Here is a 15,874-nt window from a genome sequence, read left to right as displayed (position 1 = left end):
TAGTATAAAACAATATAAAAATTATTAGAATGAAACAAAAAAATAGAAGAGACGAGAGATTAGTGAAGGGTGAAAAAGAAAAAATAAAAGAGTTGAGAGATTAGAGAAGAAGATGTGCGATAAAAACAAAACTGAAATATGGAACATTTGCATAAAAAATGAGAAGGTGAAAAAGAAAGAATATAAGATAGTAGAGATTATAGTAAAAAAGGGAAGATGTATGTGGCAAACAAGGAGCGATAATGCTATTAGAGATTTGAGAAGATCGGGTCTAAAATCATATGTGTAAGGATGAGAAAATTGTTCTAAATCATAAGGCTAAGGTATAATAGATTTAAGTTTGGGTTGGATGTGAGTAAATTAAAAGTTATGTTGTAACATAATGCGGTTTGATTCGGTTTTCAAAATACAAACTGCAAACCGAACCGAACCGTGCGGTTTTGTTAAAAGATTACCCAAACTAATCCGAACCAAATGCGTTTTTTTTGCGGTTTCGGTTTGGTTTGGTTTGGTTTGCGGTTTTCTATTGGGTTGGTTTGGTTTTGAGCACCCCTAATCACACTAATGGATTCTATTAATCTATCACTTGTGTATATGTCTTTTATAAAAGAAAAGAAAAGAAAATTGAGAGGAAATAAATAAATAAATTTCGAGTCTTTAAAGCAATAATCATATTTAAAAATAAAAATATATGAAAAAATTATTGTCGCCCTTTGAGGCAATTATATGTTGGATCCTTAAGAAGGAATTCCTGCCGCCCTCAAGGTGATTGATTACATGTCAGATCCTCGTGAAGGAATTCTTGTCGCCCCTCAAGGCGATTACATGATGAATCCTCATGAAAGAATCCTTGTCGCCTTTCGAAGCAATTACATGTTGGATCCTCGTGAAGGAATTTTTGTTTCCTCTCAAGGAGATTACTTGTTGAATCCTCGTGAAGGAATCAATGTCTCCCTTCGAGGCGATTACATGTTGAACCCTTATGAAGAAATCTTTGCCGCCCCTTGAGGCAATTATAAGTTGAGTCCTCACGAAGGAATACTTACCACCCCTTGAGGTAATAAAACATATTGAATACTTGCAAAGGAGCTTATATGTCACCATGAGGAGATCAGAAGCATTGGATTCCCTTAAATGGAACCTTCGTATGCCCTTAGAACAATAAAGGTATCTCTAGACGAGGGCTTTCATCCTTGAAAACAAACATTTAAAGTTATAGTATAAGAAAGCCTACAATAACGAATTAAGAGAGTATTGTTGATTATAGATCCCAAAAGGGGCAAAGGAATACAAAAATATCAAAAAGAGATAGGGAAAAACCACTATAAAGGCACGATGGGTCAAGCCCTAAGATAATTCGTTCTCTAAGGGATTCCCAGAGGAAAGGGCATCGTCTTCCTAAGACCCATTCATTTTGATTTCCCTAATAGATGGGACATACTCAACATCTACCAGCTAGCCTCCCCAAACCACCTTAAATAAATCCATCTAGCTTAAATCCAGCCACAGATAAAGAAATACTATTTGTTCGTTTGTCTGCTCAAAGTATAGGTCAGAGAAGTCTCGACCAGGTCATCCTTTAGGACAAATATTTACTACTCAAGTATCTTGAGAGAATTAAGGGTCTCATTCAATGATCCTTTTAGTATGGTAGCGACAGTAGCATGAGTTCGCGCCCCTAATGCCACCGTTCTAAGTAAAGGCTTAAAACCATCTCTCTCTTGAACCAAGATCCTTACTGTTTCTTTGTGTTGAGTGAGAGCTTCCTGAGCCATCACAAGCTAAGACTTCAGATCATCATTATTTTTAGCATGCTTTTCTAATTGAACCCATCTGATCAAGAGAATTCTTAGCAGATGTGCTTCGGCCATATTAAACAGCTCTAAGGATGATCTATTATGAAGGTAATCCGAGAGGAAACCCTTAGGGAAGGGGAGGCGATTCTCACTGAATTTGATAGCATCAAATAGATTGTCCCTCCAAAGGGATGAGAAAGGGTGGGGACCTTCCCCAGTCATCCATGACTCGCCTTCTCATATACCATCCCACGTAACCATTAACCATATGTCCCATGGGAACTTGAATTTTTTCCTAGAGTTGTGTGATATTATTGAGGTGAAAAAGGAAACATTAGGCCTAATGTCATATTCGGAATGTAAAAGTTTCAAATGGTCTCATGGCATGGAAACATAGGAGTACTAACACTAATCCCCAAGGACCTAACATTAGTTGGGGACCTAAATTGTCACGATGATTGTCTTGTAGGAATGTTTTATAGTTTTAAATAGGAAGTGGTTCCTAGATAGTGGTTGTTCAAGGCGTTTCACATAAGATACATCGTTGTTTATTGACTTCGTTAAGAAAGAGTGCCATTTCATTGCGTATGGGGACAAAAAAAGGGTAAAATGTTAAAAGTTGTTGGGGAAATCCCTCCGCAATCATCATAGATGGTGTTTTTTTTATGAAAGAGCTTAAATATAATCTCCTTAGCATTTGTCAATTGTGTGATAAAGGATATTCTATAACATTTAAAACTCTTATTTTCATAATTGAACATAAAAGTGATAAGAAAATGATGTTTAAGGGTTCTAGGGTTGATAATGTTTATATGTTATATATATATATATGAAATATCAAATATTGGTACCAAGTGTTTAGTCACTCGGATTCAGGACTCTTGGTTGTGGCATAGACGCATAGGCCTTGTGCATTTTCACTTAATCCATAGAATAGTTTCCAAGAACCTAGTAATTGGTCTATGCAAAATAAAATTTTCTAAAGAAAAGCTTTGTGATGCATTTTAATTAAAAAAGGAAATAAGAGGGGCTTTTAAGCTAAAAAATGTCTTACCAGTTCAAAACCACTTGTGCTTTTCCATCTATATCTCTTTGGTCCCTCATTGATTAGGAGTCTAGGAGGCAATCACTACGGCTTAATGATTGTAGATGATTTTACTAGATTCACTTGGACTATATTTTTAAGTTAAAAGGGATAAACCTTTAAGGGTTTATATGAAATTTACTAAGCTTATCCAAAACCATATTAATTTGAAAATAATCACCCTAAGAAGTGATCACGGTGGTGAATTTGTTAACCACTAGTTTGAAAGTTTTTCCAATGAAAGCAATATAACCCATAACTTTTCATGTTTGCGCACTCCATAACAAAATGGTGTTGTGGAGCATAAAAGTTGTATTTTAGAAGAATTAGCATGGACAATGATATGCAAAATAGGTCTCCCTATATACTTTTTGGTGGATGCCATTAACACTGCACGCCACATCTTAAATAGGATAGTCATTCGACCTATCCTAGAGAAGACCCCATATGAACTACTTAAATGTAGAAAACCTAATATTTCATACTGTGTCTTTGGTTTCAAATGCTTCATTCTAAATAATGGCAAAGATAAGCTTGGTAAATTTGAGGCAAAAGCCAATGAGGGAATATTCCTTGGATACTCATTATCTAGTAGGGCATATAGGGTATTCAATAATATAACCTTAGTTATTGAGGAATCCATTCAAGTTGCTTCCAATGAGGGAATCTTCTGTTATTGCTATTTCAGGTGTTAATATAGAAGATAAAGTCAAGTGTGACATTCCAAAAGTATATCCTCCACAAGATAAGAATATTAAAGATGATGAAGATGAAAGTAAACAAGAGAATAATAAACAAGAGACCTCAAATCAAGCTCCTCAAGATTGGATCGTCAGAAAGAAAGAATCATTTACTAGATAACATCTTAGAAGATGTAAAAAAGGGAGTAAGTAGGGCTGAAAATGAGTTGAGTCGAGTCGAACTCGCCTCGTAAAGAATTAGTAGAGTTTGAGTTCGAGTTCGAGTTTATCTCGAACTTTTTTTCCAGGTCAAACTCGAATTTTTAGAAGTTCACGAACATCTCGATTCAGCTCGTTAGGTTTATCTTGTTAGGTTCAACTCGCTTATTTCACGGACTTAAAAGTAATTTTTTAAAGTCTATTTTTTTACATATATATTTGACATTTTAAATTAATATTTTTAAATAAAAAATATAGAAATAAAATAAAAGTTATAAGATTAAAATTTATACGATGTTAATTTTATTTGTATAATTATTTGTAGAAATATTTTGCTTACTAGAGAATATAAATTATCAATTAAAACCGTTAGATTAAAATAAAATATGATACTAAGATTTAGAGAAAATATTTAAATCTACTCTTAAAGACAATGTAATGTATCTCATATATAATCGAGTTGACTCATGAACCTAACGAGTCGAACTATGTATAGTTCAAGTTCATCTCATTTAGCTAACGAACTTAGTTTTTAGTTCATACTCAGCTCATTTAGTTCATGAACCTAGTTCAACTATTTAATTTTCGAATCGAGTTTCGAACTATTTTCGAGTTAGTTTGGTTCATTGCCAGGCCTAGGAGTAGGCATATGTTAACAGTTACATTTTTTTGGTAACTACTCATCTTTCATTTCTCAAATTTAACCGAACACTGTTAGTGGTGTTTTTACTGATGAGGGTTGGCTTCTTGATATGTAGAATAACTTAACTAATCTAAAAGGAATGACGTATGGGACTTAGTTCAACATCCTAAAAACAAAACAGTCATAGACACTAAGTGGGTCATTTAGAACAAACTAGATGAAAACAAATTAATTACTATAAACAAAGCTAAGCTAATGGCAAAATGATATAATAAGGTCGAAGGGATAGATTACGATGAAATTTTGGCCTTCAAACTCAAGATGTCCTATGATTCGTTGGGACATCAGATCTAGCAGAGCATTCAACAGACAGATATTCATGAATTAAAACAATGGTGAAAAGTAATTGAACACGCAGAATTGTTAACCCAGTTCAGTGTATAACAACACCTAATTTTGGGGCTACCAAGTAGACATGGCAACAAAACCCATATCCGCGAGTATCCACCCGAAGTTGACCGTGAAAACCCTCTTTGACTGAGTTTGGGTTCGGGTTTGTATTTTTCCCGATTATTAAATATGGGGACGGGTTGGGCTATGGGGACACTAGTACCCACCCCAAACCCGCCCCGTTTATTTCATTATGTACATTATTATTTATATTTGATAATTTATATTATTAAATATGTGGCTAATATTTTGATAATTTGATTTATATTTATTATTTAAAATATTTGAAATGTATGTGAAATATTTTTTGAAATTGTTTTATTTTATTGTTTATAATATAATTTAAATTTTGAAAAAATTAATATTTTTATAAAAAAAATTGATTTTACTAAATGGATGGTGGCGGAGCAGGGACACCCGAATCCGTTTGGGACGGGTTTGGGTTTTAATTCTCCATCCCCGTTTAAGTTTGGGGATGGAAATAGAGATTGTTTGGAGATTCGGGTTTGGGTTTGGGGGAGGTAAAAAACCGTCCCCGACCCGCCCCGTTGCCATGCCTACTACCAAGCCAGGAAGGAAATCCACTATTAGTAGTATCAATTCGAAGCTAAATAACCTCAATTTACAACTCCTTAGTTCATCCCTACCCAATGCAACTTCTACCTAAGAACTTCCTAGATAAGAGAACCCCTCTCACTTCCAATCACCGCAGTGATGTCTAACAGTAACGACCCACGTTACTGATATTGACGGCCCTTGACCATAATTGTCAATTACAAGATTAAGACTCACTTAACCAAAAAATACTTTGCCAATACTCTTGACTAAGAACAATACTTAGAGTTTCTTAGAAGCTTCCTCCAAGAAGAATAATCAACTCCATTCTTCACAGCTTAAGAGAGATAACATAACCTTACAACTCAAGGAACACTTTCCAACTCACATGTCGAGTGGATTACAACACAGCCAACCCTCATAGAGAGTGATACAAACAACAAGCCCTAGTATTTCTACATCTTGGACCTGTATTCTTCTAGGTTACAAACACTTCTATTTATAATTTTTTCCCAACTGGACTTGGGCTTCAATCACAAAATATCAGTTGCTACAGATCTGCAGAAGATTCTGCATAAAAATAGGTCTTCAATCAAATCTTCGTAAAATATCTCCATAATTAGAAAGTGAATACTCTTCCTGATTCTGACTTGAATCTTTCAGTCCTACTAATCAACGTTTAAAGATCTGCTCATTATTCCTAGAATATTCTGCATAGGTCAGAACTCTAACCTATCCAATCATCCCAATCCATAACAGACACGATATCGAACGATTTCAGCATAGGACATCTTGTCTGATATGTTGCTCCAGATGTTGAAACATTCATCTCAACATGTTCCTTTGTAACATAGGACATACTGATTAACTTGATACTTTTACCAAGATAATATATCCTATATAACATATTGTTGTAATATTTGTTTTACTAAAATTAATGTCAACCAGAGAACTATCAATCTTCCCCTTTGACAAATTTTGGCTAAAACAAACAAACAAAATAATACAGCTCAGGAGTAAAAATAACTACAAGTATCAGTAGAACATCTTGTTTAACATCTTCTTCATCCCATTCTTGAAAGAGCTCCATTTTAGCACAATCTCATCACCAAAAAGTAGCACCTGGTTGGTTGCACAACTCACTCTTACATCTCCACCCGAACCAATCCATTACAGCCTAGAAACATTCCTCACAGAACCAATCCATTGGGCATAGTAGCATCAAACTTGTATAAATCATCTCTCTCTCTCTCTCTCTCTCTCTCTCTCTCTCTCTCTCTCTCTCTCTCTCTCTCTCTCTCTCTCTCTCTCTCTCTCTCTCTCTCTATATATATATATATATATATATATATATATATATATATATATATATTTCTATCTATATTTCTCCCTCCCCCGTCCCTTTAGACTTCTTTCATATTGTGTTAGCTATTAGCATTATCGCATAATCTAGAATTGCATGCTTCTTAAGTTTATTACGTTCATAGTCTTAATTTTCATAAGCTTAAGTTTGATTAGAATTGGCTTTCTAAATAGTCTTTTTTTATTAATTATTCTACAAAATTTGTAATTAAAATTGCTTTAATTGATTAATTGCTAAGTGTATCAAATAACTTATTTGAAGCTTTAACAATTATCCATTGCATTATCTATTCATCTCAAACCATTAGCGTGTGTATTGTAAAAATGTTCTTCCAATAGCTTAAATTTTTAAAACCATGTTTTGCCATATTTTCTTATTCACGCTTAATCTGATTTTAAAAGTCAAAAATAATGAATTTTTAATTCTCTATTAAACCACCTTTTAGACAAACTACCCCATATGCAAACCAACAATATCCTAGTTGACATTCTTCAATTTATCATTAGCTTTGAACAGCTTTGTTGTACAAGTAACTTAAAGCACAAGAAGGGGGAGATTGTGATATTTAAAAATTGTGATTAATTGAAATGTTTTATAACTTTAAATGCAAGTTGTGCTAGTATCCACAAAATTAGAGAAAAAAGCAGCGGAAAGAAATAAAACAATACAGTAAATGACATAATTTAAAGAGATCGGGTTTGAGAGATGACATCGAGATTTATACATGTCTAGTCGAATGTTAGCCTAGCCCTGTCCCCAAGAAATCTTCTTGAAAGTTCACTATAATCTTGATCTTTTATAGTTTATGCCCACGAACCTTTGATACGAGTGAACCGAGAGATTTTACACTTGATTATCCCCTTAACCAAAAGAGAGCTTTTCACAGGATGAACTCGTGAACCAATTAGAAATTTCACCGGCTAATTTAAATAACCGAACAAGACTTTTGCAGGATAAGTTCTATAACCAAACAAAGATTTTCCAATGGTTAATCTCCAGAACCAAATTCGATTCTTCAAGAGTATCACACTCTTGAAATAAAATAGTGGTATAACACTAGTACAACACTTTCCTCACGAGTAATTTTTACTCACAGGGAACTAAGATAACTTTGGTAAGAAAATATTTAAGGAGGAGAGAATAGAGTGATGAAATGTAAAGAATTAAGGAAACTTTGAATTCTAGTGTATTTTCAAATGAGGATAAAACGCCTTTATATAAGAGAAAATATGACTAAAAAAAGAAAACAACCCATGAGTTAAATTAATGGTCTAATCAATTAGCCTAATCGATTAGCACCCAAAATAATCTATTATTTAGACCTATAATGGAAGGTTTTAATATATAGTCTTTATCGAGCAATAAAAATGTCCCAATAAATTATAGACTCAAACAAGCAAGTCCTAATTGATTAGTTCAATTGTCTAATTGATTACTTAGTTGATTAAAATTGCTTCCAACCAATCAAAAACTTTCATGATCCGTTGAAAAGACTCTAAAACATTTTTAGGTGATTTTGTTAAGTAAAGAGAGACCTTAAAAATATTTTAAGTGTGTATGTGATTTGTCTTAGTATCTTAGGAGTTATTTTCCTACTTTCACAAGACTTTGATTACTCAGACAGATAGGCCACACGAGTTTCACACTTCCTCTCTTTCACAACTCTGAAGCTTTCAAGTTTCTTTGCTAGATATCCTGATCATATAAGCACTTCATTGGAACTTTGAATCTTCTACTTGATGAAACTTGAGATATCTTCAACTTAATCACCATCATCAAAGAGTTGGAAAGATATCATCATCGACTTCAACGTTCATCAGCATTTATTGTCATCAAACACCAAGAAGGTTGTCAACATCAGAATCATCGACTTCATACGTGCAAACACATATATTCCCACTCTCCCTTTTTTGATGATGACAACACATATCTCATGGAGGTGGTAAAAGAGAAAACACAAAGATAAAGTTTAAAGTGGTTTAACTTCCTCTCACATGAGTAAAAAATATACTTTATTTCTCTTGAGAGAATGCTTATCCTCCTTTGACATAATCAAAATGGCGAGAGTGAGAAAAACAAGTATATCACGTAGATCACATATTTACTCAAGTGAAAGGAACAAGTTATCTAATAAAGATATGAACAAGAATAGTTCAGAGTAAGACAGACAAAATAAACAGGATGTTAGATCTTTCTTCTCTCCACATAAAACATCATACAACTTTGATATGAACCAGTATGCATCACATTGATGAAAGAATATGGTTAGGAATTTTGCAAATATGAAAGCAAGATTATGGTCAATATTCATTTTTCTTCTTCAATAATGTCCTCATCAATATTTCTCATTTTTCTTCTCTTCTCTAGAATGTTTCTCTGATTAAATTTAAAATAAAAACTTTTTTTCTAATACGGAAGTCATCAATATCCATCTCAAAGTTGAGGCACTATCAATAACCTTTTCCTTAAATTTGACTTATCCATCTAGAATATATATTTTTTCAAAACAGAGGAATAACCAAGTCTCGTAGGAATCTTGTTGGATTGACCGCATTTTCCTTTAGCAAATACTCATAGACCGAATATATGAAATATACACTACACCTCAACATCTCTCAAAGACAAACGTGTCGCCACACACTTTAAGAAAAGTGATAAGAATACAGATTGTCATACATAGTGTGCTTCAACATCAACACATCAGAACAAACTTTCTCTATAGAAATACACGTCCTAGGACCATTCCCAATATAGTGCTTTCTATTCACACTTTCCTTTCTCCAACACCAACAACATAATGCACACGTTGAAATTAAATGATATCCCTTAATTACTTCGTCAGTTAAATTAACTGAAGTGAGTCTTGAATTAAGAAGGATTGTATAAGTTCATTGAAGTTGCTTTTTCAACAGGATTTACTTTAAACATTAAAAAAAAAAATACAATATATGATTTTTTTTTTTTGGGCTAAATAAGCATCACACTATCATCTATGTAAATGCATGTCTCATTCTACACGTCTCATTCACTCCAACTACATATACCACAACTTAAACGTAAGAGTGTTTTGTAGATATATCCTCAACTATTCGATATCATTTGTGCTGATAATTTTGACCAAAAAACTCTATTCATAGAGTGTTTTCTTCCGTCAATCCACGTCATTGTGAGATACCCTATTTTCTATGATAGTTTCAACAAAACAAAAAAAGAAGAAGAATATTAGGTATTATAAGTTTGTCACCATAAATCGTGTATTAGATTATACAAACATAAATATATATAAAATTTAAAAATTATGTATTTATAAAAGATCATTAAAATATTTTTATGAGTTTAAAGGTATTGCACTGACTGTTTAACTAACTTTACACATACAACCAATTAAAATCATTACACTTGTCATATCATATTAATTTTTTTAAATTAAAATTGTGTTTTAATTGGATACATAGTTGTGATTGGTTGACAGTAGTCTAAAAATATTTTACAGTGCATATTCCTTTTTCTCTATCTTTATATTTAAGTGATTTTGTAAAATTTTAATATTCATAAAAAATTATAACAAAAAAATTTAAAGTTATTTCGAAATAATTTATATTTTAAAAATTGAAACAAACCTATCCAAATCAACTTATTAGTACCTATGAATTGTATCCAACAATTACAAATAAATAAATAAATAAATACTTTATGAAATACGGTTCAACAATTGAACATTAAAATTGTAATCAAAATTAAATCATTCATAATATTACAATTAATATTAAATATATAGATCATCTTTAAAAAATATTGATTTATAAATAATATCAATTTATTTATATTAATATAAAATTATAATATTGTCATAGTGATTCAATCTAAATCAACATATTACATTCATTTAAGTTTTTATTTGGCATGATTTATTTTTGAGTTTATAGCTTATAATTTATAAATATATATAATAATAAAAAATATATTTAATAACATTTATTTTAATAATGAATTTATAGTTTATTTTATTAAGTTATAACTTTTTTTTAGATATTATTTTAAATAATGATTTAGTTTATAATTTATAAGTTATCATATTTCCTTATACTGTTATTCTTATTATTTTTATTAAATTTACTTTTTTTTTATAATTTATTTTAATTAAAAATAAAATATTTATTAAATAGAAAGAATACTATTTTATATTATTTTATATTTATTAGCTAGTTGAAACGTTAATTAGTTAAGAATGAGAATCTGACTCATCTTCGGTGATTACTCACAAAAAAAATCCACAATGGATTGTATAAAAATCCACAAAAGTAAGTATGGACATGCAAATAGATAATTATCCACCAAAATAAAGGGGGTATGAAGTGAGTATTGACAACTATTAATTTATAAAATATTAATTTTTAATCATCAATTAATTATAATTAATTAATTTATAAAATATCAACTATTAGCTTATTAATCAAACAATATTTTTATCAAAAGAGAACCTAAGTCAATTACCACATATAAGAATATATAAAATATATAGAAATAAATAAGTATATAAAAATGAAATTAATTAAAATATACTGACGGTGTAAATTTACACCGTCAGGAAATCACAATCGTTAATTTGTTAGAAGTGTTTGACTTTTATTTTAATTTATTTAAAATAATATAATTAAATGGTTTTGATACATTGTGTTAAAAAATTTATACCGAAAATACATAATAATTAAACTCTATAAAAATATAGAAATACATAAATTTAACTGGAGTATAAAAAAGACAATATACTATAAACCTAATACTAATAGATTGATTAAACTGTATTATACCATTTCTTCTAAAATAATTTACATTGTCATTTGGACATTTTAGTAACCAGCTAAATAAGTCTTCACCTTTCAATCGTCATTGGACACTTGGCAACCTCAATTCTTTTTCTCCCCAACACACATCTTCTCTCTCTTATTTCAAATTTCAAATTTCTTTCGCATTTCATTTTCTCACACTTTTTTACTTTCATTTTAATTTTTCTCCATTTACTTATTATCACAAAAAATATTAATAACTTATTTTTTAATTTTAATAAATTAAATATTTATTAATCTCATGGGTCACTATCAACATAATATTTAATTTATTTTAATCGATCATTACACATTTTCTCTAACTTAATTAAAATTTCAAATTTCTCTCACATTTTTTCCCACACTTCCTTACTTTCATTTTAATTTTTCTATTTAGTTATTATCCCTAAAAAAAAAATTATTTTTTAATTTTAATAAAATTAAAAATTTTGTTATCGAACGGGTCAATATCAACACAATATTTATTTTATTTTAATCAATCATTGTTTTAATTTGAGAGATAATATTCTTATTTTTATGACGGATCACTATCAACACAATTCTTTTTTTTATGATTATTTAATACAATTAAATATATATAATTATTATTCATTTTACATTTATATTTAAATATATTTCATATCGTATCAAATAAATTTTTTATTTTACAGGTCATTATCAATCTAATATCTTTTTTATTTTAATCATCAATTCCTATTCATTTGAGAGATAATTTTTATTTTTAAATGTTAAAATTTCTTTTTTTTTTTTTTAATCTTCATCTAACAGATTCTTTTTTTATATGATTATTTAATAAATTTGAATTTATATAATTATTTTTCATATAATTAAATCATTTATTTTAAATTTATATGTATTTAATTAAATTTTATACAATATCAAATAAATTTACCCGGTATCCTACTGGCTGTCATATTTAAATCTGAGTCGATAGTATAAATGCCCCCAAAGACAGTCAGAGCCAGATAGCTTTTTTAGTTCATAACGCTTCCTCATTCTCTGAACCTTCAAGCACTATAAATCCCACCTCTCTCTTTCTATCCCTCTCCTCTCACACACACACGTGCTCTCTGCTTCTGTTCTTTTTATTCTAGTAATAAACAACAACAGAAACAAGTACAACGATGGTTGTTCTTTCTTCCCAACAAGCCACATTAAACGACTTATTTCCCATAAACACATGCAAACCAACAACAACAACACCTGTATTCAATGGTGTTCCAGAGGTTGACCTTTCACACCCTGATGCTAAAACACTAATAGTCAACGCATGTATAGAGTTCGGATTCTTTAAGGTTGTCAACCACCATGTTCCATTAGAGCTAATGACCAATTTAGAAGACCAAACACTCAAGTTTTTTAAACAAACTCAGTTAGAGAAAGAGAAAGCCGGTCCTCCAGATCCTTTTGGGTATGGAAGCAAAACTATCGGCACAAATGGTGATGTTGGTTGGGTTGAATACCTTCTTCTCAATACTAACCCTGATGTCATCTCTCCCAAATCTCTTCACCTTTTACACCAAAATCCAAACAAGTTCAGGTAAAAATAACCTCTGTTCTTCTTCCACTTATTGAATAACTGATGTATCTGAACTATATATAATACTGATATATAAATTATTTAATTGTAAGAGTTTCGTATCAGACAATATAAATTGCATATGCAATTCAATTATATTCTACTATATAGTCTGTGAAAAAACAGAGCATGTAATATAGATGAAATTGTTGTGACGAAATTATTTTGACATTGAAGGTGTGCTGTGGAAGAATACATAATGGCGGTGAAGGGTGTGTGTTGTGAAGTGTTGGAATTAATGGCAGATGGATTGGGGATTGAAGAGAGGAATGTGTTTAGCAGATTAGTGAGAGATGAGAGAAGTGATTCTTGTTTGAGGGTTAATCACTACGCGGCATGCGGAGAGGTTGAAGCATTGAGTGGAGGAAATTTGATTGGGTTTGGAGAACATACAGACCCACAGATCATATCTGTCTTAAGGTCTAACAACACATCAGGATTGCAAATTTGTCTCAGAGATGGAACGTCTTGGGTTTCAATCCCACCTGATCATACTTCCTTTTTCATATTCGTTGGCGATTCTCTACAGGTATTACTAGTAAGAGAGTGTTCTTAGCATTTCTCATTTTTCAGTCAAAATCTTTAAAGTACCAACTCTAACAATAATAACAGACACGACACAGATATTTATTAGAGTATTTGCTATTATTGGATGAAAAAAATTATTGTTTCTCTCTTTAAAAAAAAAGTCAATATTGTTGCTCACAATCTGCCAGCAATTAATTTTGTTGTTTTTCTTGCCTTATCTGGCCATCTCAACATTCTGTGGTAAAGAGAAAGACGTGTCGATGCTTCTACAAGGCAATATTCTACTAAGGACATTTGATACTTGTTAGTACTATTTTTGATTTTGGTGTTTCTATATGTTTTTTTATCTCTCACAGGTGATGACAAATGGAGGATTAAAGAGTGTAAAGCATAGAGTTTTGACTGACACAAGCATGTCAAGATTGTCGATGATTTATTTTGGAGGACCACCCTTGAATGAAAAGATTGCACCTTTACCTTCCATATTGGTGGCAAAGAAAGAACAGAGTTTGTACAAAGAATTCACATGGAGGGAATACAAAAATGCTGCTTATAAGTCAAGGTTGGCTTATAATAGGCTTAGTGTCTTTGAGAAAAAAAGTGCTCAATGAGGTTAATTTGAGTTGAAAGGTCACCAATTTCTTCCATTTTGACCATATAGTTAAGGAAGGCTCAAATAATTGTTGACTCTCTTCTTTGATAGATGTATAAAGAAAGATTGGAGTGTTTGATTTTGCGATGAAATTTTTTTATTTTAAATAAATAATTTTTTTGGGTTAAAAGTGAAATGAATATAAAATAATTTATATTTAAATGTATTTGTATTTAAGTAGATTGAATTATAAATGTAATGTAAGAGTAAAAATTAATTGTAAATGCAAAATTAAAATGTATTATATATCGTCCATAAAATATCAAAATTTAGATATTTATCAAACAATAATATATCTCTTGAATGTCTATACACAGATAAGATGACAAAAGTGTCAAATTCTAGAAAAATAAATCAAGCTTTTAAGTGTAAAATTATCGTAGAAAATAAATTTTATTCTAAAATATTTCAAATATTAAAATCAAATCTATATCTTTTAAATAAATTATCTTTTTCTTTCTTTTTACCTCTATCTCTAACTAATTAAATGAGATCTAAATGTGGATTTCTTAATATTAATATAAAATTGCATTCAAATATTTACGATGTCGGTATTGTTGCAGTAAAATTAGATAGTTAAGATAACAATTTAACTTATTTTAAGAAAATTTATCAAAAAGAATACAGCCAAAAAATGTTAGAAAGAAACTCTCCCCCCACTCTAAACAACACAGTCAAAATAGGACTCAAATCCTAAAATAACCAAAACCTCTTAAACTTAAATTGTATTCTATAATTTAATGGCGTTTATAATCCCAAATGGTGGTAAGAATATTGAAGATGGAGGTTAGGAGAAAGTGGAAAGGAAAAAGAGCCAAGTTCAAAGGAGATCAAGGATCAAGATGGACGCAACTAAAGGAAAAGGAAAAAATGAGGATGGTGTGTCTAATTTCTTCTTCACAAAAATTCCTTCTTTCCATGGAGCTAAGTAAATGTTCAACATATTCAAAACCTTTAGAGTTATTGATGAAATCGTGATCTTGTCGAAGAGAGACAAGAGGAGAAAACGATGGCTTCGTGAGGTTTAGGATTGTTGGTGATGACAGAATGTTGGTGGTGGCACTTGATAATATCGTAATTAATGGAAGCAAGATCTATACGAATATCCCAAGGTTTCAAAGAGGAAGTGGAAAGAGGCATGCCCCCAAGGATAATGATAATAGGTCGTACCAGAAGAAGATGTAGCAAGATGGAGACATTAGATTTGAACAAGGTGAAATAGGGTGTAAGACAATATGTTCAATCAAGGGATGGAAGAATGTACCATCACGCTCATGCATAAGGAAATGCTAAGACTTATGCACAGGGCCGGTCTCGAGTTTTTAGAGGCCCTGGACAAATAAAAAAAATAGACCCTATTAAAAAAAGTTGATTTTTTAAATGCTTTTAAAATGAAAAAGAAAAGATTAAAATATAAATGTTACAATAAATAAATATTAAAAATAAATTAAAATATAAATATAACAGTTATAATAAAA

General features: G+C 30.8%; 1 protein-coding gene across 1 annotated transcript; it reads left to right on the top strand.

Annotated features, from left to right (window-relative positions):
• Positions 1-12,603: 12,603 nt before the first annotated feature.
• Positions 12,604-14,597, top strand: LOC131607691 (gibberellin 2-beta-dioxygenase). Its single transcript, XM_058879666.1, has 3 exons — positions 12,604-13,177; positions 13,394-13,745; positions 14,101-14,597. Exons 1-3 carry the CDS (start codon positions 12,762-12,764, stop codon positions 14,353-14,355), a joined length of 1,023 nt encoding a protein of 340 aa, XP_058735649.1. The 5' UTR covers positions 12,604-12,761; the 3' UTR covers positions 14,356-14,597.
• The last annotated feature ends 1,277 nt before the right edge of the window (positions 14,598-15,874 follow it).

Source organism: Vicia villosa, linkage group LG5 (genome assembly GCF_029867415.1).
Source record: "Vicia villosa cultivar HV-30 ecotype Madison, WI linkage group LG5, Vvil1.0, whole genome shotgun sequence".
NCBI lineage: Eukaryota > Viridiplantae > Streptophyta > Magnoliopsida > Fabales > Fabaceae > Vicia > Vicia villosa.
This window is presented reverse-complemented; position numbering and strand designations above follow the sequence as displayed.